General features: G+C 38.3%; 1 protein-coding gene across 5 annotated transcripts in view; it reads left to right on the top strand.

Moving 5' to 3' along the window:
- Nucleotides 1-27,726, top strand: part of SPATA6L (spermatogenesis associated 6 like) — a 44,670-nt gene that overhangs the window by 6,612 nt on the left and 10,332 nt on the right. For 4 of the 5 annotated variants that reach the window (XM_070248276.1, XM_070248277.1, XM_003363999.5 and 1 more), the window contains 8 exons: nt 1,072-1,120; nt 4,178-4,219; nt 13,328-13,452; nt 18,483-18,560; nt 21,251-21,490; nt 23,830-23,932; nt 26,690-26,724; nt 27,466-27,662. In XM_070248276.1, coding sequence (XP_070104377.1) covers nt 1,072-1,120; nt 4,178-4,219; nt 13,328-13,452; nt 18,483-18,560; nt 21,251-21,490; nt 23,830-23,932; nt 26,690-26,724; nt 27,466-27,662 — 869 coding nt within the window. The remainder of the gene's footprint in view (nt 1-1,071; nt 1,121-4,177; nt 4,220-13,327; nt 13,453-18,482; nt 18,561-21,250; nt 21,491-23,829; nt 23,933-26,689; nt 26,725-27,465; nt 27,663-27,726) is intronic. The other variant, XM_023627301.2, reaches the window with a different exon arrangement.

Genomic DNA, 27,726 nt, shown 5'->3' with positions numbered 1-27,726 from the left:
CAGCCTCCATTTTTGTAATTAAAGCAGACCTTACTTTGAATCAGCAGCAGATTTTAACCATGCTTAAGTTTAAACACCTTTTAAATCAGAACTTTAATGCCTGTGATCAAACTCTGCTGAAAACTTCTTGTTTCTTACAGGGTTCTAGAATTCACCGGGAGGGGCATTGTATGCCTTTTTTTTTTTTTGAGGAAGATTAGCCCTGAGCTAACTGCTGCCAATCCTCCACTTTTTGCTGAGGAAGACTGGCCCTGAGCTAACATCCGTGCCCATCTTCCTCTACTTATTTTATTTTATTTTTATATGTGGGACACTTGCCACAGCATGGCTTGCCAAGCAGTGCCATGTCCGCACCTGGGATCATGTTGGCAAACCCCTGACCACCGAAGCGGAATGTGCGAACTTAACCGCTCTGCCACTGGCCGGACCCCATTGTATGCCTTTTATTTCAGTCCTATCCTTTGCCCTTTCATCTCGAGGACAAGATAAGCACATTTGGCAGTGGCTAGAGAGGTATCACAGTGTTTTTCTTGTGCTTCATGATGCACTTAAAACTTATGAGGCTCTCCCTCTCTCTAGTTGTTTTTGGATTCTGTGGGAGTGTAGCTACTAGCGCTTAGCTTTTCTTTTGTGTCACACATGGAATTTTTATTTATGTTCCTTTTTTCCCAACCAGTTGCTTGGGAAGAGAAGTCATTCATTCAGTTAACAACATTTAATGAGTATCTCTGGTATGCAGGATGTTTTCCTGGTTTCTCAAACAGTTCTCTGAGGTTGATGCCAGATGTGCTTTTAGCAACAAACTGTAGGAGGAGGTCATGCTGATGGCAGTATGGGCATGTGGGAAATTCAGCTGGCTCAGGCGGTGGTGTTGGGTTCATTCTCCATTTATTTTGTAATCATTTGTTAACTTTTAACCACATACCTGTTAAAGTTACTCCTGTTGAAACCTAAATAATATATGGCTGGATTTGACATGTGTTAATTATTTGGAAGAATATAATCTACAGTTTCTGTAAGTATATATTAATAGAACTTTGAAAATTTATTTTCTCCATTTTTTTCTTGCAGGTGTTTGAAAACGCAATAGATCCTGGAGCTGTAGCAGACATTTTAGAAAGTAGGTACTCTCAAAAAAAAAAGAGACTATTGTATGTATGTAATTCACAGATGTAAAATTCTACTATTTTCTAAGTTATGATACTTCCATGTGTGATCCATATTTATATTCAACAGAGTCTGTGTACAATGTGAATTGTGTTTTTGATTCTATTACAAATGCTTTCTAGATATAGATGGGATTTACTGGATGGTACAATTCTGTTTGTTTATTTATTTATTAGAATTAAATGGCTTTTGTATATTCACAGAGTTGTGTAACCATTGTCATAATCAATTTTAGAACATATTCCTCACCACAGAAAGAAACCCTATACCCATTCTTTCTTATCCCTCCCAGCCCTAGGCTACTACTAACTGATCTTTCTGTTTCTATAGATTTGCTTATTCTGGATATTTCATATAAATGGAATTATATAACATGTGGTCCTTTGTGACTGGCTTCTTTCACTTAGCATGATGTTTTCAAGGTTCATCCTTGCTGTAGCATGTGTCAGTATTTCCTTTCTTTTTATGGCCAAATAATCTTCCATTGTATGGATATACCACATTTTGTTTATCCATTTATTAGTTGATGGACATTTGGATTGTTTTCACTTTGGGGCTATGATGAATAATATTGCTATAAATATTTGTGTACATGTTTTATTGGGGACATGGATTTTCATTTCTCTTGGGTATATACCTAGATGTGCAATTGCTGGGTCATATGGTAACTCTTTTTAATCTGAGGAACTTCCAGACTGTTTACCAAAGCAGCTGCATCATTTTACATTCCGTCAGCAATGTATAAGGTTCCATTTCTCCAGGTCCTGGCCAATACCTGCTACTATCTGTCCTTTCGATTGGTAGCCATCCTCATGGGTATGAAGTGGTATCTCATTGTGGTTTTGACTTGCATTTCCCTGATAGCTAATGATATTGAGCAATTGTTTATGGGCTTATTGGCCATTTGTCTTATTGGAGAAATGCCCAGTCAGATCCTTTGCCTATATTTAAGTGAGTTATTTGTCTTTTTATTAGTGAGTTGTAAGTTCTTTATATATTGTAGATACAAGTCCCATATCAGATGTGTGATTGATAAATATTTTCTCCCATTCTTTCTATTATCTTTTCACTTTCTTGATGATGTTCTTTGAGACACATATATATATATTTTTAAAGATTTTATTTTTCCTTTTTCTCCCAAAGCCCCCCTGGTACATAGTTAGGGATTTTTAGTTGTGGGTCCTTCTAGTTGTGTCACGTGGGATGCTGCCTCAGCATGGCTTGATGAGTGGTGCCATGTCCACGCCCAGGATTTGAACTCGCGAAACCCCGGGCCACCGAAGTGGAGCGCGAGGACTTAACCACTCAGCCATGGGGCTGCCCCCAGAGACATATATGTTTTTAATTTTGTTGAATTCTATTTTATCTATTTTTCTTTTATTACTTGTGCTTTTGATATCATTATTAAGAAACCATTGCCTAATTCAAGTCACAAAGATTTATGTCTATGCTTTCTTTTAAGAGTTTTATAGTGTTAGCTCTTACGTTTGGGTCTATGATACCTATTAAGTTGATTTTTGTAAATGGCATGAGGTAGGTGTCGGACCTCATTCTTTTGCATCTGGATATCCATTTATCCCAGCACCATTTGTTGATGAGAGTATTTTCCCCCATTGAATAGTCTCGGCCCCTTTGTTGAAAATGAATTGACTGTAAATATGAAGGTTTATTTTTGGGCTCGCAGTTCTAATCCATTGATCCATCTATCTATCATTATGCCAATACAATACAATCTTGATTATTAAGGCTTTGTAATAAGTTTTGAAATCAGGAAATGTGAGTTCTCCAAGTTAGTTCTTCTTTTTCAAGACTATTTTTGCTATTTGGGTTCCTTTGGTTTTCCATATCAATTTTAGGATCAGCTCATCAATTTCTGCAAAAATGCCAACAGGGATGTTGATAGGGATTGCAATGAACCTGTAGATCAATTTGGGGACTATTAGTTTTAACAACATTAAGTCTTCAATACATGAACTTGGGATGTGCTGAGAATTAATTGAATGTAAGGAATTTAGAGCCTGAGACAAATTAAGTGCTTACATTACCATTGGGGTGATGGTTGGCAAGGATATATTCCCTTCTTCCACTTGGAAAACCTAAAATTATAGGCTGTCTTGGCTTTTAAGTTTCTTGGCATTTAAATTCTGTCCTGATGCATGTATTTTTCACAGGTCTTCAAAGGAAGAATTTTACTTTTATTGTATATTTTTTTCAGCTTTTTAAAAGATATAATTGACATGTAACATTGTGTAAGTTTAAGATGAAAACGTGGATTTGATATATTTATATATTGCAAAATGATTACCACCCATAGCATTAGCTAATACCTCTGTCTCCTCACATTGTTGCCATTTCATTTTGTGGTGAGAACTTTTAAGATCTTCTCTCTTAGCAACTTTCAAGTGTATACTACAGTTTATTAACTATAATCACTGTTATAGGCTGTTTTGAAATATTTTCACTTCTAACCTTGTGTGGGAATTATCTTTATTGATTTTTTGTTATTATACCATTTACGTTTTAGATTACTTTTAAGATTGAAATTTTATTCTTTTCTTATAGACATTGTACATGGGCTCACTATTTCTAAATACATTTTGGACTTAGGAAATATAAAAAATGTTGTATTTTATGTCTAATTTATATAGTCACATAGCATACTGTTTTAAGCAAGATAAACTTATAGGTCAATGGATAACAATTATGTTTTGAATTTTTACATGAAAAGTTTATTGTTATTTCAGTGATTTATGCATATATTTTTAAGACAAAAAATATTGCATCCATTTTGTCAATACTTTTAAGGGGACGAAATGCTGTTTTTATAACTCAGTTACTCTTACTCCATGCCCTTGATTTATTGGGTCTAGAACTATCTGAGTCATAGTTGGTATGGCACTTATTATTATTGATAATGTAAATAGGATGTTATGGCAGTTTTAGACTTAGCAATCAATGAAAAACTCTGGCAATTTTCTAAAGTATTAAAATCTCATTTTTTCCTTTTTAGGCTTCCTAACCAGGTTTGAATTAATACAGCAAGTGCCTCCAGGTAACGTGCCAGTAAATGCATTTCTAAATTAGCTTAATTTAATTTAAAAAGGATTTTGTAGTGACAGAATAGGGACTGGTATTTAAAAGTTGTGCTTTATATAACACTCACTTTTTTTCCCCCGCCAGTCTGTTGAATTATGTCCACTTTCGGAAGAGTAACTTTGTGGGTTTAGTGGCGGTGAGCATTACTCAAACAGGCTGTTTTACTTTCCATTTTTTCATAACTTTTTTTCTTTTAAAGATTGGCACCTGGGCTAACAACTGTTGCCAATCTGTTTTTTTTTTTTTTTTCCTGCTTTATTTCCCAAACTCCTCCGGTACACAGTTGTATATCTTAGTTGCAGGTCCTTCTAGTTGTGGGATGTGGGACGCCGCCTCAACGTGGACTGATACGCCGTGCCTTGTCCGCGCCCAGGATCCGAGCCCTGGGCCACCGCAGCGGAGTGCGCGAACTTAACCACTCAGCCATGGAGCCGGCCCCATTTTTTCATAACTTTATCTAATTATCATCAAATAATTTTTTCAGTCCTAGCTCAGCTTCTTCTTTTTTGCCTTTGGCTATGTTCTAATTTGTGGAGTGTGTGTGTGTGTATAACCCAAAGCCATCTTTTCTGTTAGATGCTAGAATAGGGTTGGCAAGCTACAGCCCCTGGGCCAAATCCAGCCTTCAGACTGTTTTTAATATGGCCCATGAGCTAAATTTCTACATTTTTAAAAATTGAGATTTAATTCATGTGCTATAAAGTTCACCATTTTCAAGTGTACAATTCAGTTGGTTTAGTATGTTCACAAGATTGTGCAACAATCACCACTATCTAATTCCAGAACATTTTTATTACCCCAAAAAGAAACCCTGTACTTATTAGCAGTCACTTTTCATTCATTCCTCCCCAAGCCCCTGGCCACCACTAATCTACTTTCTGTCTCTATTGATTTGCTTATTGTGGACGTTTAATATAAATGGAATCACACAATATGTGGCCTTTTCTGTCTGTCGTCTTTCACTTAGCATGTTTTCAAGGTTCATCCTTGTTGTAGTATGTATCAGTTCTTCATTCCTTTTTATGGCTGAATAATATTCTTTTATGTGGATATACCACATTTGTTTGTCCATTCATTGGTTGGTAGACGTTTGGGTTATTTCCACTTTTTAATAACACTGCTGTCAACATTCGTGTCCAAGTTGTTGTGTTACTCAAGTGTTGTTTTCAGTTCTCTTCAGTGTACACCTCGTAGTGGAATTGCTGAATCATGTGTTAACTCCGTATTTAACTTTTTATGGAACTGCCAAACTGTCTTTGGTTGCTACATTCTTAAATGGTTGGAAAAAATTTTTTAAAAGATGAATATTTAGTGATTTGAAAATTATATGAAATTCAAATTTCATCATCCACAAAGTTTTATTGGAACACAGCCATGCTTGTTTGCTTAGGTATTATTTATGGCTGCTTTCACACTGCAGTGAGAGAGTTGAGTAGTTGTGACCATATGGCCTGCAAAGCCTAAAATAGTTACTTTCTGGCCCTTTGCAGAAAAAAATTTGTGACCCCTGTGCTAGAATCATGAGACTTTTAGGAGGAAACTGTTCTATGGTGCCTTTGCATTGTGATGTGTCATAAACAGAGAGTAGGAACTGCCACCTGGTAGCATCAATTTTCATGCATAGTTTCTCAATGTGGCAGATCGTCTGGTGATTTTAGAGTCATTTGCATACGTGTGTGAGAGAGAGAGAGAAAGAAAGAGAAAGAATGCTTAAAACTCAGAAACTCTTCTAATTCTCTTCTGATCTTTGCTATTATGTTTTTGCCTTTCCCTTCCCCAAAATGAAAATAGCTTCAGTTTTTACTTGTTATAAAAAAGCATCTCCAAATGATGAGAAAACCTTTATTTATATGATTTTGGTGAACATGTTCCTTTATGTTTCTCTGTGGATAGAACACATAGATATGGAATTTTTACATAAATAGTGTCACGTACATTTTCTTCTGTTATTAGCTTTCCCCATTATACATCGCTGTTATGTTGTCATTTCTAAAAACATAGATCTACATCATTATTTTCATTAATTTAGTTATGTGTTTTTATAGGTCTATAAACAGTATGTACATAATATTTTGGGTTTTGCTCTTTCAGTCTACATTATTTCCTGTGGCTTACTTGTTTGTCAATTTCAATAGCTGTGTATTTTTCCATAGCGTTCAAATTGATATTGTTGAGCATTTAGATTTTCTGTGTCTTTCACATATTTATAAAAATTATTTTTTCTCTTAGTATATTTTTAAAGAATAGAATTGCTAGATTGAACCATCTCTTGCAACGTGAGTAAACTGATCCCTAGGAAACTGATAATAAGTTTCCGTTATTTCTGCTGCATTCCACAGTGCCTGCCCATCCCCAGATCCTAGCTAATGCTGGATATTATCATTTCATTGATTGTGTTTACAAAGTGTGTAATAATTTCTTTAAAATATATTTTACTATATTTCTGGCCTCTTCTTTTTAGATATGATTGTGACAACCTTAAATTTAAAGTTTACTTTAAAAAATTTTCATTTTTCTATATTACGATTTTTTTTTCTTTCTTTCTGTATAACATGACTGTCAGTGTCCTTCGATTACTTGCGGAGTGATGTCTGGATGTTAGCATTGCATTTTAGTATAAATTCATGATATTTTTACCAAAGTTTTTGATCAGTTATGCTCAATACATATGTATTTCCCCTGTTTCATTGCATTATTTTAATATTTTATTGTGTGAATTTTTCCTTTTCTTAAGAAAGCATGGTCTCGAGAAGGAAGGTGAGCTCCTGGCAGATGCCTCAGCTAAAGCAGAGGAGGCCGTGGAGGCTTCTATGGGGATTATAGCCCTGCCCACTGGGGCTGTGCTGGGAGCACGTCAGGGGCCCCAGAGGAATGGAATGGACCCAGAGTCTGTAGTTCTTTTTCTGCCTCTTGGTTTGTTGGCAGAGCCAGGCCCTGAAAGCAGACAAGTGGATATAGGAATAGACACTCCTGTGTATGTCAGTGCTTTCTTAGGAAGGCAGAACACAGGGAAGATCAGAGATGCCTCCTACCTGCTTTTCAGAAATTTTCACAAAATGTTTGTCAGCCTGAAAATGACAGGCTAAAATCAGCGCATTTCGTTTTTTTTATCGGTTTTTTTTTTCTTATTTGACTCAATTTTATGTTCAAACATGTATCACTGCTAACTGGCAAGTTATATTTTAGTATGCTAATAAAAGAGAAGCAGGCCAATTTGGGTCTTATTTAATTTTATATGACAAAAAAAATTATCCAATACTTAAATATTCTGACTGTAAAAATTTTAGCTAACACAAAATTATATAAAATAAGTCAAAAGCCACATGCCTCAACAACTTCAAAAATAATTACTATTAATAATGTGTTGTGTATCTTTTTAGATCTTTTAAAATGCATTTAGTATATATAATGTATTTAGTCTGTTCAACCAACCCTAAAATACATACATATATACATATATGTACACACAAGCATGTATGTATACATATATATACTAAATATATCTAGTATTTAGCAAATGTATATTTAGTGTATATTTTGGTTTGATTTTGGTTGAATATACATATTCTGCAACTTGCTTTTTAAAATTTAATATATCTGGGTGGTTAAGTTTGCAAGCTCTGCTTCAGTGGCCCTGGGTTTTGCGGGTTCAAATCCTGGGTGCGGACATGGCACCGCTCATCAAGCAGAACCAGAACGACCTACAACTGTAATATACAACTAGGTAGTGGGGGGCTTTGGGGAGAATAAGGAAAAAAAAAGAAGATTGGCAACAGGTGTTAGCTGAGGTGCCAATCTTAAAAAAAAAAAAGAAACAAAATTTAATATATCTTAGTTTGCCATATGTTTTTCTTATGATCATAAATGCATCTGTGAGAAGACTGCAAGAATAGTTCAAAACCATGATGACTGGAGAATATGGGAGCTAGGTGCATGCATACTGGTTATAACTTGGAAGTTAGATACAAAATGGAGGCTTTATTATACTTGTTTTCCTTTTGTCTACGGTCCTTCAATTTCTGATTATAATTTTAGTGGAATTAAATGTGAATTTCTCAAAATAATTATTTTTGTTCGACTTCAGATGCATTACAGGTTGATCCATTAATTTGTCCAACATATATTTATTGAGGGTGTACTCCGAACATGGGCTACACTGTGCCACTTCCTGGTATCACACTGGTGGCATCAAGCACAGAATGCTGACAGTGAGCCCTCATGATCTGCTGGTTCTTGATACCAGATAGTTAAGTAAAAATGATTTGCTTAAAGTCTGATGTGGACAGCCCTGTGGGGTCACGTGGGCCACTTTTAGGTTCTCAGGGACCAATTCTTCATTGGCTGAATTGTTACCTTTTCATTTTGCTGTAGATATTACTTTATTGTTTGATTTTTTTTTGCATCACTTTCAAACACACTTATTATAGTTAAAAGACGTATTGTGACCATTAAGTTAATGATACAAGTACCTCACATTTGCGTACGGCTTTCCTGCTAATGACCAAAGAGGTCCAATGGTTTGGCTTGGAAATAATGAAGACTCTGGTTTTTCAGTTTACAAAGGTGGGAAAGAGCAATTGGACACAAGGGGGCAGCATAATCCTGATTGATTGTGAGCTTGGTGCTTTCGTTTTATTGACCTTTTAAATAAGAACCTCTACTTTGAGATGTCATATCTATTCAGTCCAGCTGTAAAATGCTACTTTAGTGGGCACCTATTCTGTGAATCAGAGATTGATTTTATACTTTGTAGTGATGTTTACTAGGCATCAGCAAGGACAGAACTGCCTCGGATGATCTGGTTTTGAATTCCTACTTTATCATGTGGCATCATGACAAGTGTTTTCAACTGTTAGTGCCTCAGTTCCTATATCTATAAAGATGAATCAAGTGAGACCCCATATTGGGAAGCAAGCTGTCAATTCTAATATGCTCTATAAATGTTGTTTCTTGAGCTAATATTATTAAAATTGTTATTTCTCTTGAAGTCTCATTTGTTTCCTTTTTTGAGGAGAAGGTTTTCATTGATGGCACTGATGACGTTCCTGTCTACACCATTAATCTTTTAAGAACACTGAGTTCTTTCAGACATTTCACATGGCCTATGAGACTTGCTCAGTTTGTGTATATTTTTATTTATTATTTATAACCCAGCCTCTTGCTGTAACATCCCCTTGGTGTGCTGACACTTTCACTCTGGGTGGCAGTTTAAATCTCTAAAAAATGACCGAATCAGAGAGACAGAATTGGAAAGCTTCACAGCCTTCTCTAACTATATTTCAGTCTCTTTTTATTCCTGTGATTCTTAATATAGTGGATGAGCTTGCCTCCAATTATCTGATCTCTTATGTTTATCATAATTCTTGCTAAATTTAGGAGTAGTAATTTAGGAGCTATCATTTTGGATGCAGCACCAGCCAAAAACGTATGAAAGGAAAAAAGAAAAGTGCACTGTATAGAGCATCATATCATGCTTCGAGGTGTTTGTTCCCAGTAGGAGCATATGGCCAAAAACACGTGACATTCATAGAGACCAGAGTGGTGCTGAGACCACTGCTGGGCTGGCGTCACAGAGCAGTCATGTCAATGGCAGGTAATGTTAGGTACTATGCTCTGCACTTCACAGGTGTTTGTCATTTGTCCTCACAGTAGCCCTAAGGGGCAGGTATTATTGTGACTTTTACATTTTCCTGAAGAGGAAACTAGAGTTAAGGAGATTATGTCATTTGCTCAGGATAACAAAGCTGGTAAGTGGTAGAGCAGGGATTTGAACCCAGCTCTGTCTGAATCTAGAAACTGAGTTCCTAACCACTGGACTATAAGCTTCAGTAGCAAGTTGTATTTTGTTGCTAGTGATGGGTAAGGAAATTGTCACATCACCTCCCATTTTCAGGCTGCACTCCTGAGATCTCTGAATGGAGGAAGTCTGTTTGGCCAATAAAGGTGGGGAGGTCATGCCCTTCGTAGGGAGCATTATAAAAGGAGCATTGGTAAAAAAAAAAAAAAAGGAGGCCAGGATGAGGCTAGTAAATGAAGTAGAAGATTGATCTTAGAATTCCACTCATCTTCCCATCTGCCTTTACGCTGTATGTTTCTTTGTATAATTGGTTAATGCTTGTAGACTGCTCCAGGAGGGCAGGAATTGCAGCCATCCTGCTCACTAGGACACATCCAGAGTCTGGAACTCATGGCCCATAGTAAGTTCTCAGTACATATTTCTTGAATGTATGAATGAAAAGAAATTATTGAAAATAAATTACTGATAAGAGTCAGAAAAGATTTTAGAGAGCATTTAGTCTGTCTCCCTTTTTTTTACAGTTGTGGAAACTGAGTCTCAAAGAGGGAATCTAATGGTTATTGAGTGGCTAATGTAAGCAGGCACTTAAGTAACTTATCTCATTTTAATCTTCACATTCATTCATTCAAGAAGCACTTCTCAAGTACCCACCATGTGCCAGGCACTGTTCCACAGGCCAAGGGGCAGAGTGAAAGATGCTGCACTTTGCCGTTCTTTTCTGAATATCACTGAAATTCCATTTTAAAATGTCTGCCTTTAATTATATCTCAGGGGGCCTGATAAAGATGCTGACAGTATGGCCCCCTTTCAGGTGAGATTGGCTTGGCCAGGCCCTGTACTGGCTGAACTGCCCTGAGCTCACACCTTTCTAGGGACAGTCCTGCCAGAAATTTAGTAAAGAACAGAACAGAACAGAGTCACTACTTTCATGGAGCATTCATGGAAGCAGATCATAAATACATGAACGAAAATATCAGTTAGTCATAACTATTAGATTGAAAGTAAAATAGGGTGATGTGATAGGGAGTGGCAGCCTCTTTAGGTTGAGTTGCCACTTTTCTGATGAGATATTTAAACCAAGGCCCACCATCCAATAGGAGGGAGCCAGCCACGAAGAGATCCAGGGAAGGAACATTACAGGGAGAAGATCAGTGGGACAAACCTCTAAGATCGAGGCGAACTTGATGTGTTTGAGGGACAGTGAGAAGGGCAGCAGGGATGATCAAGAAGGAGAGTGGTAAAAGTAGGAGAGGTACTTAGAGGCCTGATATAGAGTCTTGAAGGCTAGGGTAAGATTCTTAGATTTTATTCTAATATGATTGGAAGCCTATTGGGAGGTTTTAAGTAGGTGAAAAGCACGATCTGATGTATTTATAACATGACGTGTTACAGGTTATAGAATAGGTTTGAGTGCAGGAAGAGTGGACTCAGGGAGACCAGCTTGGAGGCCATGGCAGTATTCCAGGACAGGTGGTTAGGGTTAGGGTGGTAAAGATGGAGAGAAGCACAGATTTGGGATTTATTTTGGAAATAGAGTCAATGGGACTTGCTAATGGATGGATGTAAGGAGTGAAAGAGTGGAATCAAGGATAAATCCTAGATTTTTGACTTGAGCAATGGTGCCAGTTCCTTTGATGAAGAAGGCTAGGGGAAAGCTGATTTGTGGGAAAAAATGGAGTTTTCTGTTTTGGACCTATTATGATGAATATAATCTCAACAGGATGAGAAGGAATAGCCATAAGCTGAGGAAGTACATAGCAGAGGAGGGAAAGATACATCATCAGTCCATTGTGGCTGGAGCATGTCTAAGAGGGGAAGAGTGGGAAAAAATGATATTATGATGGAAAATATAGAATACTTTCTTTTGCACTTTGATCCTTTCCTCATTAGGACCCAAACATTCATATTAAACGAAATGTTAGAAGAAATTAATCCATCATATTACTTGCTGCAAAGTCAATTATTTTCTACAGTTGATGTTCAAAAAAATGCCCTAATCAGAATTCCTCTCACAAATAAAAAGGCAGCCACCAAACAGTGAAGCTGCCTCATTGACTACAGTGACTCTTTTGATGGTGCTGTGCACAGGGGCCACTCTCAGTGCAAACCACTTGTGTAACACCTGCTGTGTAAACAAGAAGGGCTCAGATGGCAGCTTCTCCATCCTTCAGCTCAGTAATTCTCAATCCTATTAGACCCAAGATCTTCTTTTGGTAATGAGTATTTGTAGCATCACTTTTACCATACTAAAATCATATTCGTAGTTTATATACCCAACTTACACGAATCACTGTAAAAATCAATGTAATATTCGGGCTGTAATATAAGGGAGAAATAAAAGGAAAGTAATTTAAAATAAATATGTATATCAATATGTAAATGTTGAGCAACATGAAGTATTTAGATGTGATATGATTTTCAAAATGCCAGAAGGGTCTTGGTAAAGATCCAAACAAAGCAAAGTACAGTTGTTCCTTAATTTACGTGGTACCTGCATTCCTGAAAATTCAGTTTATTTTAAAATCATGCAAAAAAGTGCTTTGTGTTTATATGTAAGAGTTGGGCCTCAGACTCAGACAATTATAAAATGGTTTCTCACCTGAAAGAATGTCTGGTAGGATGTTAGAAAGTCGTGCAGGAGTATCATGAGCATTCCAGGACCTTCTAGCACCTTTGGCTCCTGCCCATGAAATGTAGCCACAAATTTCCGAAATGCCCTTGGGGTTGTACCAGCACTGCTGAGAACCACAGCTCTGGCTCTTCTCTGGGCTGTTGGGACCTTGACACATCACTGCATCACAGAATACATTGAACCCTAGTCCACACTGTAACCTTTGCGTTGATGGGGCCTTGTCTGCCTTATTCCTGTTCCATCCGTAGGACCTGGCCCATGGTATGCCCTTAGAAGACATTTGTTGAAGGAAAGAATGAATGAATGAATGGAGGGATGGAGGGGTGGATGAATGGATGGATGGATGGATGAATGGATGAAAGAGATCTTCCTCTTCTGTTTTGTGGAGCAACCCTTTAGATAGTCTTTTTTCTCTATTATGACTTGGGGAGGTTTTAAAAAATTATCCATGAGATAAAAAGTAGTAGAAGTCATTTGCCTCTTGAATAACGGGTGCTGTGGTCAAAATGTCTGTTTTTATCTAAGTGCCACCTCTGCTATCACCTGTCTAAGCTTTTATTTTGTTCAACTCAGGGATGTTGATACATCATTTTCAGGATGTAAATCTAATTATGCCTTTTCTCCATTCTTTCTAGGGTGGGCAGAGTTGGCCTACTATGAAGAAAACACACGGGATTTTCTTTTCCCTGAGCCCAAGCTGACACCTTCACACCCTGGGATGTGTAGGGAGGTGCTCATGAAGACGGTTGCAGGTTTTCCGGTAAGTGATCTGAGCCCAGCTGGGCTTCTATTGGGAGAGAAATTCTTTCGACCTGAGCGTTTTATTCCTGGTATGGCCTGCTCTTGGGCAGATCACTTCCTCTTGGTTATACCCCTGTTGTTGTATTTTAGCATCCCTGTTTGGATGCCCCACTCACAATACCAAATTATACTAATTTCCCCTATTGATCTGAGAAATGAGAGTCTTACCTAATCAGGCTAAATCATTGTCATAGTTATCACATAGTTATAAAAAAGTGGCTTTTTTTTTTTTTACCTCCTCTTAATGCAGATTAACCGAAAGATTTGATATCAGTTTATTTAATCATAGCTATTGTTTTAGTAATAATAACAATAAAAAACAGTAGTAATAGTAATCATGCTACTTCTCATTTATTTTGCACTTTCAGTTTTTCATATGAAATCTTATTTTCCTCATAACAATTCTCAAGTCAGCCAAGGCAGATATTATGGCCTCCACGTAAAGGAGGGAAAACTGACAGAGGTTCACAGACTGATATATTGAAGGATCTGAAAAGACACTTCAGTTATTCAGTTGATAATCTAACTGTTTTGGGGCCGTTATCTGAAACCAAATTCAAAATATTCATTTTGATGTTATCTGTGACAATTTCTAACTCTGCAGCAACAATTTTCTCAACTTGTATGTCACTTGGATGACCTCCATTTTAAAGGCCATATCTTTGTGAATTATAAAAGCATATTTAATACTCAACTTTTCTGGTACTGCCCCATAAATTACCATTATTACAAATTAATAAAATGTTACTGTCCCCATTTTGTTGAGAGTGCCATGAGGAATACGTAACACGCAGGACCCTTGTTTCTGTGATGTTTCTGATAACACAACTTCCAGCTCTGATATTTCAAACAGCAAACATTCATCAAGAGTTGTCCTAATCAGAATTACTAATGGCCATAACTTTGAGCCCTCCATATCTTTGAGGGTTTGTTGAATGTGACTGACACCATTTTTCTTCTCAGAAATATTCTTTGTGTATCACTTATATCTATGGTACTTGTGAGATGCTCGCCTTTATTATTTCAAGTTATTGAGATATTGCTCTTTAGAAGCTAAAAGGGGATAAAAACTGATGAGAATAAGGTGTGGGATACTCTTTACATTAACTTTGGTTTGCCTGAGTTTTCTATTAAATAAATGCCATCTTCAAACACTGGGCTGGTGTCCAGCTAAGTATCAAGACAAGGAGAAACACTTTGTTATATCTTCCCTGAATTTTTTATCTCTGTTATGGGCATCAGTAGGAAGAAGAGCCTATAGAAAGTTGTGTTTATAGTTAATCATAAATGCAGGTGATCATCAGAGAAAGGGCTTTAAAACTGCAAGGAAAGATCCTCATGCATTAGAGGTAAAGTATTGATTCTTACAATGAAGTTAATTGAAGTATATATATTTTTTAATATAATATGTTTTCTTGTTAGGTGAAGGCTGAATTTGTAAATTAAGCAGAAAGAATATTATTTTTTTAAATTATTAACTTTTACTTAATAATTTTCTTCTTTATTTAGTGAAATGATTCTAGAAAAATCTTACTGTTAAGTCCATTTATTGACCTCACCATTATCACCATCATGCCATTGCTAAGGAGATTGGACAAGATAGAGCCTGTAAGCTAAAATCAGTACTGCTGTGAAAAAGAAAGCACATTCCTTCGTATTGTCTCTAAGTCATTTCAAGGAGTGGAGGTCATATAGGCCAACAAGAATGTGTTAACAGGGTATGCATTCCTTACTGGTAGGGGACCCTCCTCCTCTCCAGGCAAAGTGGATCAGGTATTTGAAGATCTGTTAGGCAGCTGCATGCATAGTGGTTAAGTGTGGACTCAGATTGTCTGGGTTCAATTCCGGTTTTGTCACTCAGTGACTGTGTGACTTTGGGTGAATTACAGTTATGCGCTACATAGTGACATTTTGGTCAACGATGACTGCATATACAAAGGTGGTCCCATAAAATTAGTACCATATAGCCTAGGCGTGTAGTAGGCTATACCATCTAGGTTTGTGTAAGTACACTCTACGATGTTTACACAATGACGAAATCACCTAATAACGCATTTCTCAGAACATATGCCCGTCGTTAAGTGAACATGGCTGTACTGTCACTTAAGGGTTAATACTGTCTCCCTATGAGGCAATGAGAAGACTGCACAAATCTGTGGCTTCCGAGATGACTTGTTCAGGCTCAGGCATCTGGGCCACGGAGAACCTGGGGCTTGGCATACATGTGAGGTCTTGTGATTCTACCAGTGGTGCTGTGGACCCTGGAACTCCCGCTACCCTCTTCCTCGTGTGGGCAATCTTGATAACCAGAGGTGAGGCTGTGCTGGTCACGTCATTGTACGTTCTTTATCAAATGCCCTTCTGGATTATCTGACTCTGTGCAGCAACTGGGCTTTTGTGTTTATAAGCCACAAATCTTGAGTCACCAGTCCAGGCCTAGCACTCTTATGGGCATATTGTACATTCTAGAGACAAAAAAAAAAAAAACTAAAACAAGAAGTAGCTTGTGTCTGTAAAGACTTGTTCTGTAGACAAGGTGAATGCACAGGGATGAATGTGCATAGGAATGAATGAATGCACAGGAAACAAACTGACGAGTTGATCCACAGGGACCCCTGGATAGGTAGCATGGGGTACTAGAAAGAAGTTGGGCTTCGCTGTCCAAGAGAGTTTCAAATCTTGGCTCTTATCGATTCCCAGTTGTGTAACATTGGACAGACTATTTAGCCTCTCTGAGCCTGTTCCCTCACATGTAAAATGGGGATATAGTTGTCTCCTACACAGGTTGTGTGAGGATGAAATGAGATCACGCGTGTGAAAGCCCCTGCCAGGACCAGCCACATGTAGTTGACATGCAGCACATGTCAGTTTCCTTTCCCTTTGGGCTTCAGCTGATGCAAATCCTTCTTGGAAGTACTCAGAGTATGTCATATACATGAATATGAACTGTTAGAGGCTGGAGGGAGACGTCACTGTGGGCATGCCTGGAGGAGTTAGGGTGAGGCCAGGCTTTGAGAGACAGATAGGATTTGGATGGGAAAAGACGAAGGGGAAGGCGCCTCTAGGACGAGGAATACCTGGCTCGGGGGTGTTCTCTCGGGGAGAGGAGAGCAGAGGGTCATGCTCAGAGGGGCTGCAGGTGAGTGGATGGGGTCAGTTGGAGACAGATCCAGGTCCTGTCCTTGTTTTGCCATTTACAAGCCATGTGACCTTGGGAAAACTGCTTTATATCTTTCTAAGCCTCAGGCTTTTTTAGAAAAATAATTGTATTTTTGAAACGACTATACAGTAAAATTGACCTTTTTTCAATGCACAGTTCTGTGAATTTTAACACATGTATAGATTTGTGAAACCACCACCATGATCAGGATATAGAACAGTTCCATCACCCCTAAATCTCCCTCATGTTATCCCTTTGTTGGCACATCTTGCCCCTCACCCCGAACTACTAGTCTGTCGTCCATCACTATAGTTCTGTCTATTTGAGACTCTCACATAAATGGAATCATACAGTCTGTAACCTGTTGAGACCGGCTTCTTTCACTCAGAACAATGCCTCTGGGATTCATCCTTGTAGTTGTGTGTATCAGTAGTTTGTTCCTTGTTATTAATCAGTAGATTCCATTATATGGATACACCGCAATTTATCTACTCACCCATGAAGAACATTTGGGTTGATTCCGGTTTTGGTCCGTTTCTCAGTTTTATTATTTCTAAAATGGGTTGATGATGATAATTGTACCCTCCTCATAGGATTATGAGAATTAAGTAGGATAGGAGAGATTTTATATATATGTATCTCCTATCCTACACATATATATCAATCACAATATTTTAGTGTGCTACTGAGCAAAGATAGAAGTACCAATCAATGAAACAAAATGAAGAGTTGGGAAATAGATCTAATGAGCATAAATATTTGGTATAAGAGATAAAGCAAGTTTTTCAAAGCAAGTAGATAGGGAAGAAGAAGCTCTATCCATCCCACCCCCTACATAATCTCATTCACTTCCATGGTCCAATATTTTCAGTGGAGTAGCTAACCATAAGGACACTGGAGCTAGAATGTGTGGGTTCATTGACCAGCTCTGCCATTACTGGCTGGAAAGTTACTTAGGTCCTCTGTGTCTTAATTTACTCATCTACAAAGCAGAGGTGCTATTTGGGCCTACCTCATGGGGTTGTTGTGAGGATTACATGAGTTAATATATGCGAAGCACTTAGGTCAGGGCCTAGCATGTAATACATATTACATAAGTGTTTAGTTGTGCTTATTATGCATATATTATATGTTATTATTCCAGCTTTATTGGTGTATAATTGACAAATAAAAATTGTATACATTTAAGCTATACAACTTGATGTTTTGATATACATATACATTGTGAAATAATTGCCACAATCAAGCTAATGAACACATCCATCACTTAATATTGTTACTAGTTACCATTTTCTTTTCTTTTTTGTGGTGAGAACATTTAATATCTACCTTGTTAGAAAATTTCAAAAATACAGTATAGTATTGTTAACTATAGTCACATTGCTGCACATTAGATCTCCAGAACTTATTCATCTTGCATAACTGAACATCTGTACCCTTTGACCAACATCTCCTCATTTCCCCCATCCTCCAGCCCCTGACAACCACCATTCTGCTCTCTGCTTCTATGAGTTTGACTATTTTAGATTCCACATATAAGTGAGACATGCAGTATTTGTCTTTCTGTGTCTGGCTTATTTCACTTAGCATAATGTCCTCCACGTTCTTATATGTTGTCTCAAATGGCGAGATTTCCATCCTTTTTAAGGCTGAATAATATTCCATTGTATATATATTTGTTATGTATATGTTTTAGATAATGCGTGTGGATTATGCCAAACACACAAAAGAGCAATTAAGTTCTTGTGTGATTTCAGGTTAGGATGGGATGGGCAAAGAACCTGTTTCCAATAATTTTATTTCCTTCTTTTATGCTGTTTTATTTTTAGGGCATTGCTCCCAAAATAGAGTTTTCTACAAGGACAGCCATCAGAGAATGTGTGTTTCTGCATAGAAACAGATGTCTGGTAAGTATAACGAAGAAGCTAGTGATAGAAATGTCTGGAATTTTCTCTACAAATTTAAAGAATTTCAGCTTAAACTTGGCTTACCAAGTTTAGATGCAACTGGATGAATAGAAACCTGAAGACTTATTGCTAGGTTTGAATTTCTATATTCAAACTATTTGTTCAGCCTATCACGTTAGAGTGTGTTTGGCACATATTCATTATGATATAGTTGGTGGAATAGAGTGATACAAAAGCTGAAATCACCAGTTTGACATAAGTAGGCTTGTTAGCTTTTTCGTTGTTGTTCCTTGACTGTACTCTTGATCTTATGGGCAGTAGTGTTTCCTTCTTTCTTTTGCTGAGGCTGAAGCTCAGAGTTGTGTTTGTAGGCCATCTTGGGTAATCACGAAGGGTCTTGGGCACTCTTGTTCAGCTCCAATTTCCTCTTTACCCTGATTTCTTTCTGTGTTTCTTTTACCTTATTGTACGTAATTTCGTAACCACTTAAAATCCTTTCTAGAACAAAATAGAGAATGAATGTAATTTGTAAAGCTTCTTCAAATACTTGTCATCTCGATTCTCACCTGGTGTCCTGGAAAATACCTTGAAAATGTGGGCTGTGGGTTAAGGGGTACTGAATGCGAAGGGTCACTAATCTGTGCAAATCCACCAATCCTCTCGGCATCAGAACGCATATAATGGGAGACCAATGATTACTTTTAAGGAAGGCATTATCTGCTTTTAGTTTTTCCTATTTTACCCACTATTTCCTCCAATCTGTTTGATATATGTGCATGGTAATTTTTCAGCTTATCATTCTTTCTCTTCCACTCCACCATTTTAATCTTGTTTTAACCTCTTAATATGTCTTCCTCTAAGTGTTAATTTTTTTTAAAGTAATAGCTTTTACTGTTTTTTCTTATAACAAAGGTATTCCATTAATTTTAGAAAATTAGAAAATACAGACAAGCAAAAAGGACAAAATAAAAATGAAAATTTGGGGCCAGCCCAGTGGTGCAGTGGTTAAGTTCGCACGTTCCGCTTCTCAGCAGCCCAGGGTTTGCCGGTTCGGATCCTGGGTGTGGACATGACACCGCTTGGCAAGCCATGCTGTGGTAGGCGACCCATATATAAAGTAGAGGAAGATGGGCATGGGTGTTAGCTCAGGGCCAGTCTTCCTCAGCAAAAAGAGGAGGATTGGCAGCAGTTAGCTCAGGGCTAATCTTCCTCAAAAAATAAAATAAAAATTATCTGTCATTCTTACTATCTAGAGATGAGCATGACTAATGTTTTTGAGGATATTTTTCTGTACACACACATACTTTTCTAATTTTAAAATATTGGGATCATACTATACTGTGTATTATTTTGTACGTTCCTTTTTCACTTACTGTATCATGAACATGTTCTTGTGTCCTTAAATATTCTTAGGCCCAGGCAGTTTTTCATAGCTTGATGTATTCCATCATACAGAAGTATCATAATTTCTTTGGCCAATCATTTTCCTATTATTGGGTACTAAACTGATATATCAGTCAAAGTCCAGTCAGGAAAACAAACCACAGCTATTATTTTAACAGAAAGATTAATGTTTAAAAAAAAAGGCTAGGCTGGGGTTAGAAGACTGAAAGGAAAGGAGAACACTAATGTGATGGAGGTAGTAACTGCAGGAAGCAGCTTTCACGCCTGGGTCTGCGGGAGCAAAGGGGAGAGGTTGGGTCATCAACAGCATAGAATTTGAGGACTAGACCCCATGGAAACGGGACCCAGATCTCTGCGGAGGGGCTGCTTCCTCAGAATCCAGAGGCGAGAAGCTGGGACTTAGACATCTAAGGAGGGACACTGCTCATTGCTGGTGACTCTGGAGCTTGGAGGAAGGATCCTATGCGGCTAGACTCAAATCTCTGAGCATGGGGCTCTGGCCAGCTGGTGCTGGTTTGTCCGAGTGGGGCACAGTGAGGCTGGTTCTGGGATTATGGTGGGAAGAAACTATAAACTGGAACAATTTGCTGCTGCCAAGATGCAGAATGGTTGATAGGGTGATGCTGACAAGAATAGAATGCAAAACTGGAAGCCTCCGGTACCGCCTTCCTCCTCCAGTCTGCAGTCTCCCTCTAGTGCCTTCTAGTGGTGGAGCCTGCAGAACGGCTGGAAAAGCGGAAAGGGGGTTTGCGGAGTGCCAGCCCCGGTATCATGAAGCTCAGTGTAGAAAGGTGGGTTTGGAGCTGAGAGGAAATTGCTTACTCACCAATATAGTTGGTTTCTAAGTTTTTACTGTTATGAGAATTTTTGTAGCTATACACATAGCCATAATTAATTTCTTATATTAAATTTCTTGAAGTAAAATTACTGGACCCCAGTGTATGCCAAATTCTCTCTCTCACTCTGTCTCTATTTATATCTATCAATCTCCTGTCTATGACAAGGCTTGTCAGATACTTTCCAACTTTCTTCTAATACCAATAAATCTCACTGTGATTAGTTGAAATATATTATACTAGCAAGTTATAAATACTAGTGATGCTAATTTGAACTGAAGATAAATTAGAGAAATGCCCTCCCTTAAATTCATGTTTTATAAATCTCTGTTCACTCTTCTACCTTAGTTAAACAAAGTTCAATTAAATATGGTTATATTCTAATTGAATTTTCTTCTTTTTTTCTTCCTTTTTGTTTTTCAAAATATTGTTCCTGTTTTTTGGTTTTAGGAAGAAAAATATAAGTCACGAAGGTCTTTGTCTAATTCATGGAGACCACCGCTCCCCTTGGATGATATAAAGGTGAAGGCAAAGGAGGGCAATCTCGACAGACCGCCTCGAGGCATGCAATCCCGGGCGTCCTCTCCGTATGCCACCCGGCGTTTCTGCCAGGATCAGCCAGCTCAACTGAACTTTGGAAATGATTTCAAAATCTCTAGACAAAGCAAACCTCCATTTGTGGTTAGACATGTGAGCTAAAAATTGTTTTTCAGAGTCCTTTGGAATGGTGAGGGTGTGACTGAGTGTGGAATATGGGAAGATTGGGCCATAAAAACAAATGGGTAATATTAAATAAAGAGGGAATTCAGCTTGAATAATAACGATGATTAAATTATGTTCATTTCCTAGACTCATAGTTAGGAAACTCCTATAAAGATATCTTTTACAGAGGACTTGCTCAGTATATGTCAGCCATCCCTATTTTTAATTTTCGAAAATTATTAATAGAGTATAATGTCTACGTATGATAACCTGCCATTATCCAGAAGAATCAGTGAACTGACAAGGGTAGGAGATGCGTAACAAAGGCTGGCATATACTCTGTACCCATCTAAAACTAAAGCTTCATCAGTTTTAAAGAAAACTGCTTGAGTTTTCTTAATGAGTTTGTTACTCAGTGGCTAATACTTTAAAGAGCAGAAAAAATGTGTCTACAGGAAGAAGCAATGATGTGCCATCCTCAAAGCCCTTAATTAAAGTTATCTTAGATTTAGCCCTTAGGAAGCAGTGGGCAAATTTAATCACACTGGTTCTCCTAGTCTTGTTAAATTTTTTTGACTACTATAAAAGGAATGGAAAATATAGAAAAGTTCAAGAAAAACATTACCCATGGGCTCACCAGCATGATAAAATCATTGTTTTATTTAATTTGATGAACTTTTTCCACCTTTTTTTCTAAAAAATTATAATTATACTGTATATACAGATTAGTTTCTTGATATTTACAGTGAATATTACCTTAAAAGCCTTTGCTATATTATTTCATGTTCTTCATGAACAACGTTCCATCTTCTAGTTCATGACTTATTCTCCAGAATGTTAACTGTTAATATTATTGCCAAGTTGATAATTTAACTCAAAGTCACTAGTGATGATGTTTGTGTATTAGACACAAGAAATGAAGCAAAGTGCTGTTAAGATGACCATATGTAGAGTTGGTTTGTGGGTAGAAAAGAGACATTTGGTTAGAAACTACAGAATAGCTGTTTTCTTCATGGTGACCTGGGTAAAAATGTGGCAAAAATCTAGCAGCCAATTAGTAAACATGGCTTCATAAAATATCGTTGAATTGAGTATATTGGACAGTCTGATTTATTCTATGTGATATAAATTTTTGTAAAATATAACTTTAGTCTATGCTATTATGGGCTAAATAACCTTAAAATCTTGGTGGATTTCTTAGGGAATTAAAACTTGCTTGATATATCTATAGATCTATCTATCTAGATAGATAGATAGATCTATATATATCTATGTATATTTATTTTGGTGAGGAAGATTGTCCCTGAGCTAACATCTGTGCCAGTCTTCCTCTATTTTGTATGTGGGATGCTGCCACAGCATGGCTTGATGAGCGTGTGTGTAGGTCCACACCTAGGATCCAAACCTGAGAACTCTGGGCTGCTGAAGCGGATTGTGCGAACTTAACCACTACGCCACTGGTCTGGCCCCAAAACTTGCTTATATTTTTGTTTAGCAAATTCTCATACAGCTTTTACTGTGTGCCAAGCTATTTTCTAAGTGTTTTATACATATTAACTCTTCTATTTAGCCAGATTTCCTGATGATATCTGTTTTCTTTAAGTAGAAGCATTAAAACTTAGAGAATCTGATGTTGTCAAGGACTGTAAATTCTAATGAATATGTTTCTTGAGGTAGAATGAAAAGTAACATTATAACATGTCTTCTTGAAATTAAAAAACTGCAGAAATAAACAAGATTAAAAAAATCCAGCAACTCTATGTCATAGATATTCTGGAAGAGTCCCTATTTCAAGTCTTTTGACCTGTTTGCAGATCATGTTGTCCAATTTAGGAAAATATGGTCACCTTAATAATACAGTCACCACTATTCTTTTTTTCAAGGATATGGACACTCAGACTGGAAGGGAATGTGGAAGGCTGAAAAGTCACCTTGTGATAATCCCTTGTCTTCAGGGAGGACCCCACCTAGGCCAGCACGGCTCAGGCTGTTTAGAAACATGAAACTCTGTCCTCTTGTAAAGATTGTGAAATAAACTTCACTTGCTCTTTTCTGGGCTCAATCCTTACCAGTGGTTAGAATATAATTTGTGTTATGTTCTTTATGCTAAAATTTAGTCCATATCTTCATGTTCTAGCCTCGATGAAGATAGGGACAGACAGGTTCCCCTATTGGGGACAGCACTGTGGAGACTGATTTAATTTGTTCTCAGCTTTTGCTTATCTCACCTGCGTCACCTGTAGTTGAGGGAGAGAAGGGCATTTCAGGTAAGGAGGAGATGGTAATACAAGCCACAGTGGATTCAAGTCTTCTTTCTTTACTTTCAGGTGGACAGTGCAAAGCCCTTTGGTGAGGATGTTTCAGAGCATCATTCCCGGAAGTCTAGAAGAAAGTCTAAGTTTTCAAACTTTCCGTTTCCAATGAGAAGAGGTACTCGAGTTTTTTGTTACTTCTGTGCATTTCCCTTTGGGGACAACTGTATTCTATTTCTAAACCTTCTTTCATTCTGAGGAATCACAGTTTACTTTGGAAACTTGGAGCCTAATTTCAGGTGCCCTCCAGCTGTGGAGTTTCCAGGGCAAGAGTTCCCATGAGCAGAGTCAGCTGAGAAGTTCCTGAGTCCCCTAGCTACTGAAGGAGACTGCTCTGAGTAGTGTGATCACCCACCATGTCCTGATGGTAGTTGTGCCCTGGCTGGGTTGGAAAACTAGGGAGCAACTTGTCCTGGTGTGAACTCCTTGCAAAGGCACCATTGATAGCTAATAAATAAGACTTGCCCTTTCTCTGATGGGAAAGAGCAGGGGAATGGTGGAGATGAGGAGACAGAACATTTGCTTCCAAGGTTCCATGTTAGTGAGGAGGGGAGCCACTCTCTCTGAAGCAGTTAGGTTAAGGCAGGGGATCTCAAATGTTTAGGTGTCAGGATCTTTTTGCATCCTTAAATACTATGGAGGACCCAAAAGAGCTCTTTTTATGTGGATGGTATCTATTAATGTTTAGTGTATTAGAAATTAAAACTGAGAAATCTGTAAAATACAAGAATACACAAGCACACATTCCATTATCCATCAGAGTGGTGATGTGATGACATGTTATGTAACTCTTTGAAAACCCCATTGTAAAGTGTGAGAGAATGAGAGTGAAAAGGCAACTCATGCCTTAGTATTATTAGGAGAATAGTTTTGACCTTCCATATCTCCTGAAAGGTCTTGGAGACCCCTGGGGAGGTCCCCGGACCACACATTGAGAGTCACTGGGTTAAGGCATCCCTTGGAGGCCTTTACCTTATGATTGAAATATGTGAACCATGTCAATGCTGAAGGTCATGGCAGTGAAGTTCAACCATTCTTGAACTTAATAAAAATTCTTAGGCTAGAAAGGGATGGTGGTGGCTCATTCTCTTGAATGGGGCTGGTGGGACTGGACCTTACCATCCTTGACAACAGGGTTCCCTATCGTAGGCTTAAAGGTTTATACTTTTAAGGGGCTGCACAGTCTCTTATGGTAACTGAATCCAATGTTCTTGGATCATGGTGACTGTTCGACAGCAGCCAACCAAGGACAGAGTACAGAGTTTGAAGTAGAAAGTGCTTCATCACCTCTGACATTTAATTTAAGTCTTTTGGATTGGAAATCACCCGTGTAGCTTATAAAAGCAGCACTGTCTTCTCTATTACTGTGAAATCAAGCAACAGCAAATGTCCTTTCCTGGGGAGGACAAGTTGGGTTTAATGCTGGCTCAGTAGCGATGGGACTCATACATCACATTGGTCTCGGCCTTTGTCTTTTTTAATCCTGGCAGGTGGAGAATTAAGGTTCCAGAGAGGTTACAGAGTATGTCCAGGTCACACACCAAGTTTTGCACATACCTACATTTAGAGAAGACGTTCAGACCTCTGGGCTCAGATCCTTGGAATCCCTGTAGCTTCCAAGCCACACCTTTGCTTAGGTCACCTGATAGCTCATTCATCCAGGCCTAAGGTAGAATAAAGCAGTGCTTCTCAAATTTGAATGTGCATTTGAATCACCTGGGGATCTTGTTAAAGTACAGATTCAGATCCAGTAGGGCTGGGGTGGGGCTTAGGCTCCTTCTTTCCCAACAAGCTTCCAGGTGATACAGATGCTGCTGGTCCAAAGGCTGCACTTTTGAGAAGCAAGGGAACAAAGGCAAGTCTCCTGTGAAAAGGAGTGCTCAAAACCAGTGGCCAGGGGGCTCTGAGGCCACAGGGCAGGTTTGTGGCTATACCTGAAAAGGGCCTTAGCATGGCCCATTGCTTGCTCAGCTGGGAGAAGAGAGCTTCTGGGACAAGATGGATACACACATACGCACATGCCCAGAAGATATGACAATTACCAGGCTTTAAAATCCTTTTTCATATCTTCCTTCTTCCTGCCAGTGGCACAGGGGAATCAGCAGTCTGGGAAAAGCCCCTTGTCACCGCTTAAGCGCGGTCACACCGGGAGAAGCCATGGTGGCCTTAGCATAGCCTTGCAAATACTCATTTCAAAAGCATTTTTTTTCTCAACCTGGAAAAATCCAATTTGATCTTGGTTTTGTTTATGTGTCTTTATCACTTCATTTCCTAGTCATTCTTACCATTCTCTGGCATTAATTCTACTTGCTTATTACGGTTACTTACGGTAATTGTAATGATTTACATTTTTTGCTGCCTTATGTTTCTCTAAGCTCTTATGTATGCATTGTGTCAATATAACATTTGTGCCTACCTTGGACAAGTATACTCAAGAGTTCCTACATAAATAGGATTCCATGAAATCTAAATATAAAGGAAATGGCAGAAGAGGCAGAGTAGATGAATTTTATAGTAGAGCCACATGGCTTTCTTTTAGGCTCTAGGCACCTGGGCATATATGAGTTTTCTAGGCTGCGTAAGGGTTACTGAACTTACTGCTTCACTTTAGACTCTTTTATCCTTCCCATATCCATATGTGCTGTCATTAATAATATAACCTCATTGTTGCCTCAAGAGGACAGAAAAACTCAGAATTGCTGTGACTCAAGGGAGACTTAAAAGTGATAGTGTAATTTACAAAGGAGCATTTAAGTTCTTTAATAGTTCATTCATCGTATGATATTTCTGTACTGCTGTGGAATAAGTGTAACAGCAGTTTTAGGGATAACTGGTAATACTGAGTCATTGAAACACCTGTTCCTCTTTCTTCTAGCTTCTTCTTTTGACAGCCTTGCAGCTAACATAAAGGTAATTTTAGAAGTAGCATTTGTAAAATGATTTATTTCTAGCTGTCTAATGTCAGTTATTGTGCTTTCTCCAGTGAGTGGTGGACAGTATCTTTCTAGCTAGTGCTGCTTATGGAATTGCTATAGTTTAACTAGAGCGTAAGAGGTGCCTAGGTCTGCTGTATGCTTTGCTTTGCTTTAGTTGGTTTGTTCCCCTCGTATAAGCTCTTTTCATTTGTAGGACGAATCACCAATGGGGATGTATGTAGGCCCAATCTCTACTGTATCAGTAGGGATTTTCGTTGCTTTTTCTCTAATGAATACCTTTATACTTAGAGGTGGTAAATCATTTGTTCTTGAAGTTTGATTGGCTTGTCAAAATGAAGGTACAAACTTCTGTGTTACAACTTGGGACTAGATGTATGCAAAGAAAATGGAGTATTATCCTGTGCTTGTTAAGCCATAGCATTTAAATATTTTGTTAAAAGTTCTCTCTCTCAAACCCAATAATCCTAATCCTCACAAATCAAAGTTAAGAGCCTAAGTTGTTTGGGCTTGTTAATACATGTCGAATGTGCAGAATTTTGGTTATCTTTCCTTGACCTTGTCTCTAGTCTTCTCTACTCCTGCCCCTTGCTCACTGCAGGAGATCCCTGGGGCAGGGAGACTGTCATTTTGTCCCCAGTTCTCTTCCTTGTCCTACCTGACCCCCACCAAACAGAAACAAAACGACAACTAAAGAATCATGTACATTGTCACTCAGGTTGTCAAAGAGCCAGATGAACGGATTGTTTTAAGGAATGAGTCACCATCACCCTTAGATTCGAGTAAGTTTGGAAAGCCCTCGCCCAGTTACAGTGACCAAGGGGATGCCGATTGCCGTCGGGAAACTTCATTTGCCGCCTCCCAGCACTGCAGGTCTCCCAGCCCTCTTCTGGATCAGCCCCTTCTCCGAGGAAGGTCAGTGGCAAGCACCATCTCTTTGCTCCAAGGGTGTGTTGTGGTCTGGCAGGAGTAAAGCTGG

Source organism: Equus caballus, chromosome 23, assembly GCF_041296265.1.
Source record: "Equus caballus isolate H_3958 breed thoroughbred chromosome 23, TB-T2T, whole genome shotgun sequence".
Classification (NCBI taxonomy): Eukaryota; Metazoa; Chordata; class Mammalia; order Perissodactyla; family Equidae; genus Equus; species Equus caballus.
The sequence above is the reverse complement of the archived record's forward strand: the minus strand, read 5'-3'. Positions and strand labels throughout refer to the sequence as shown.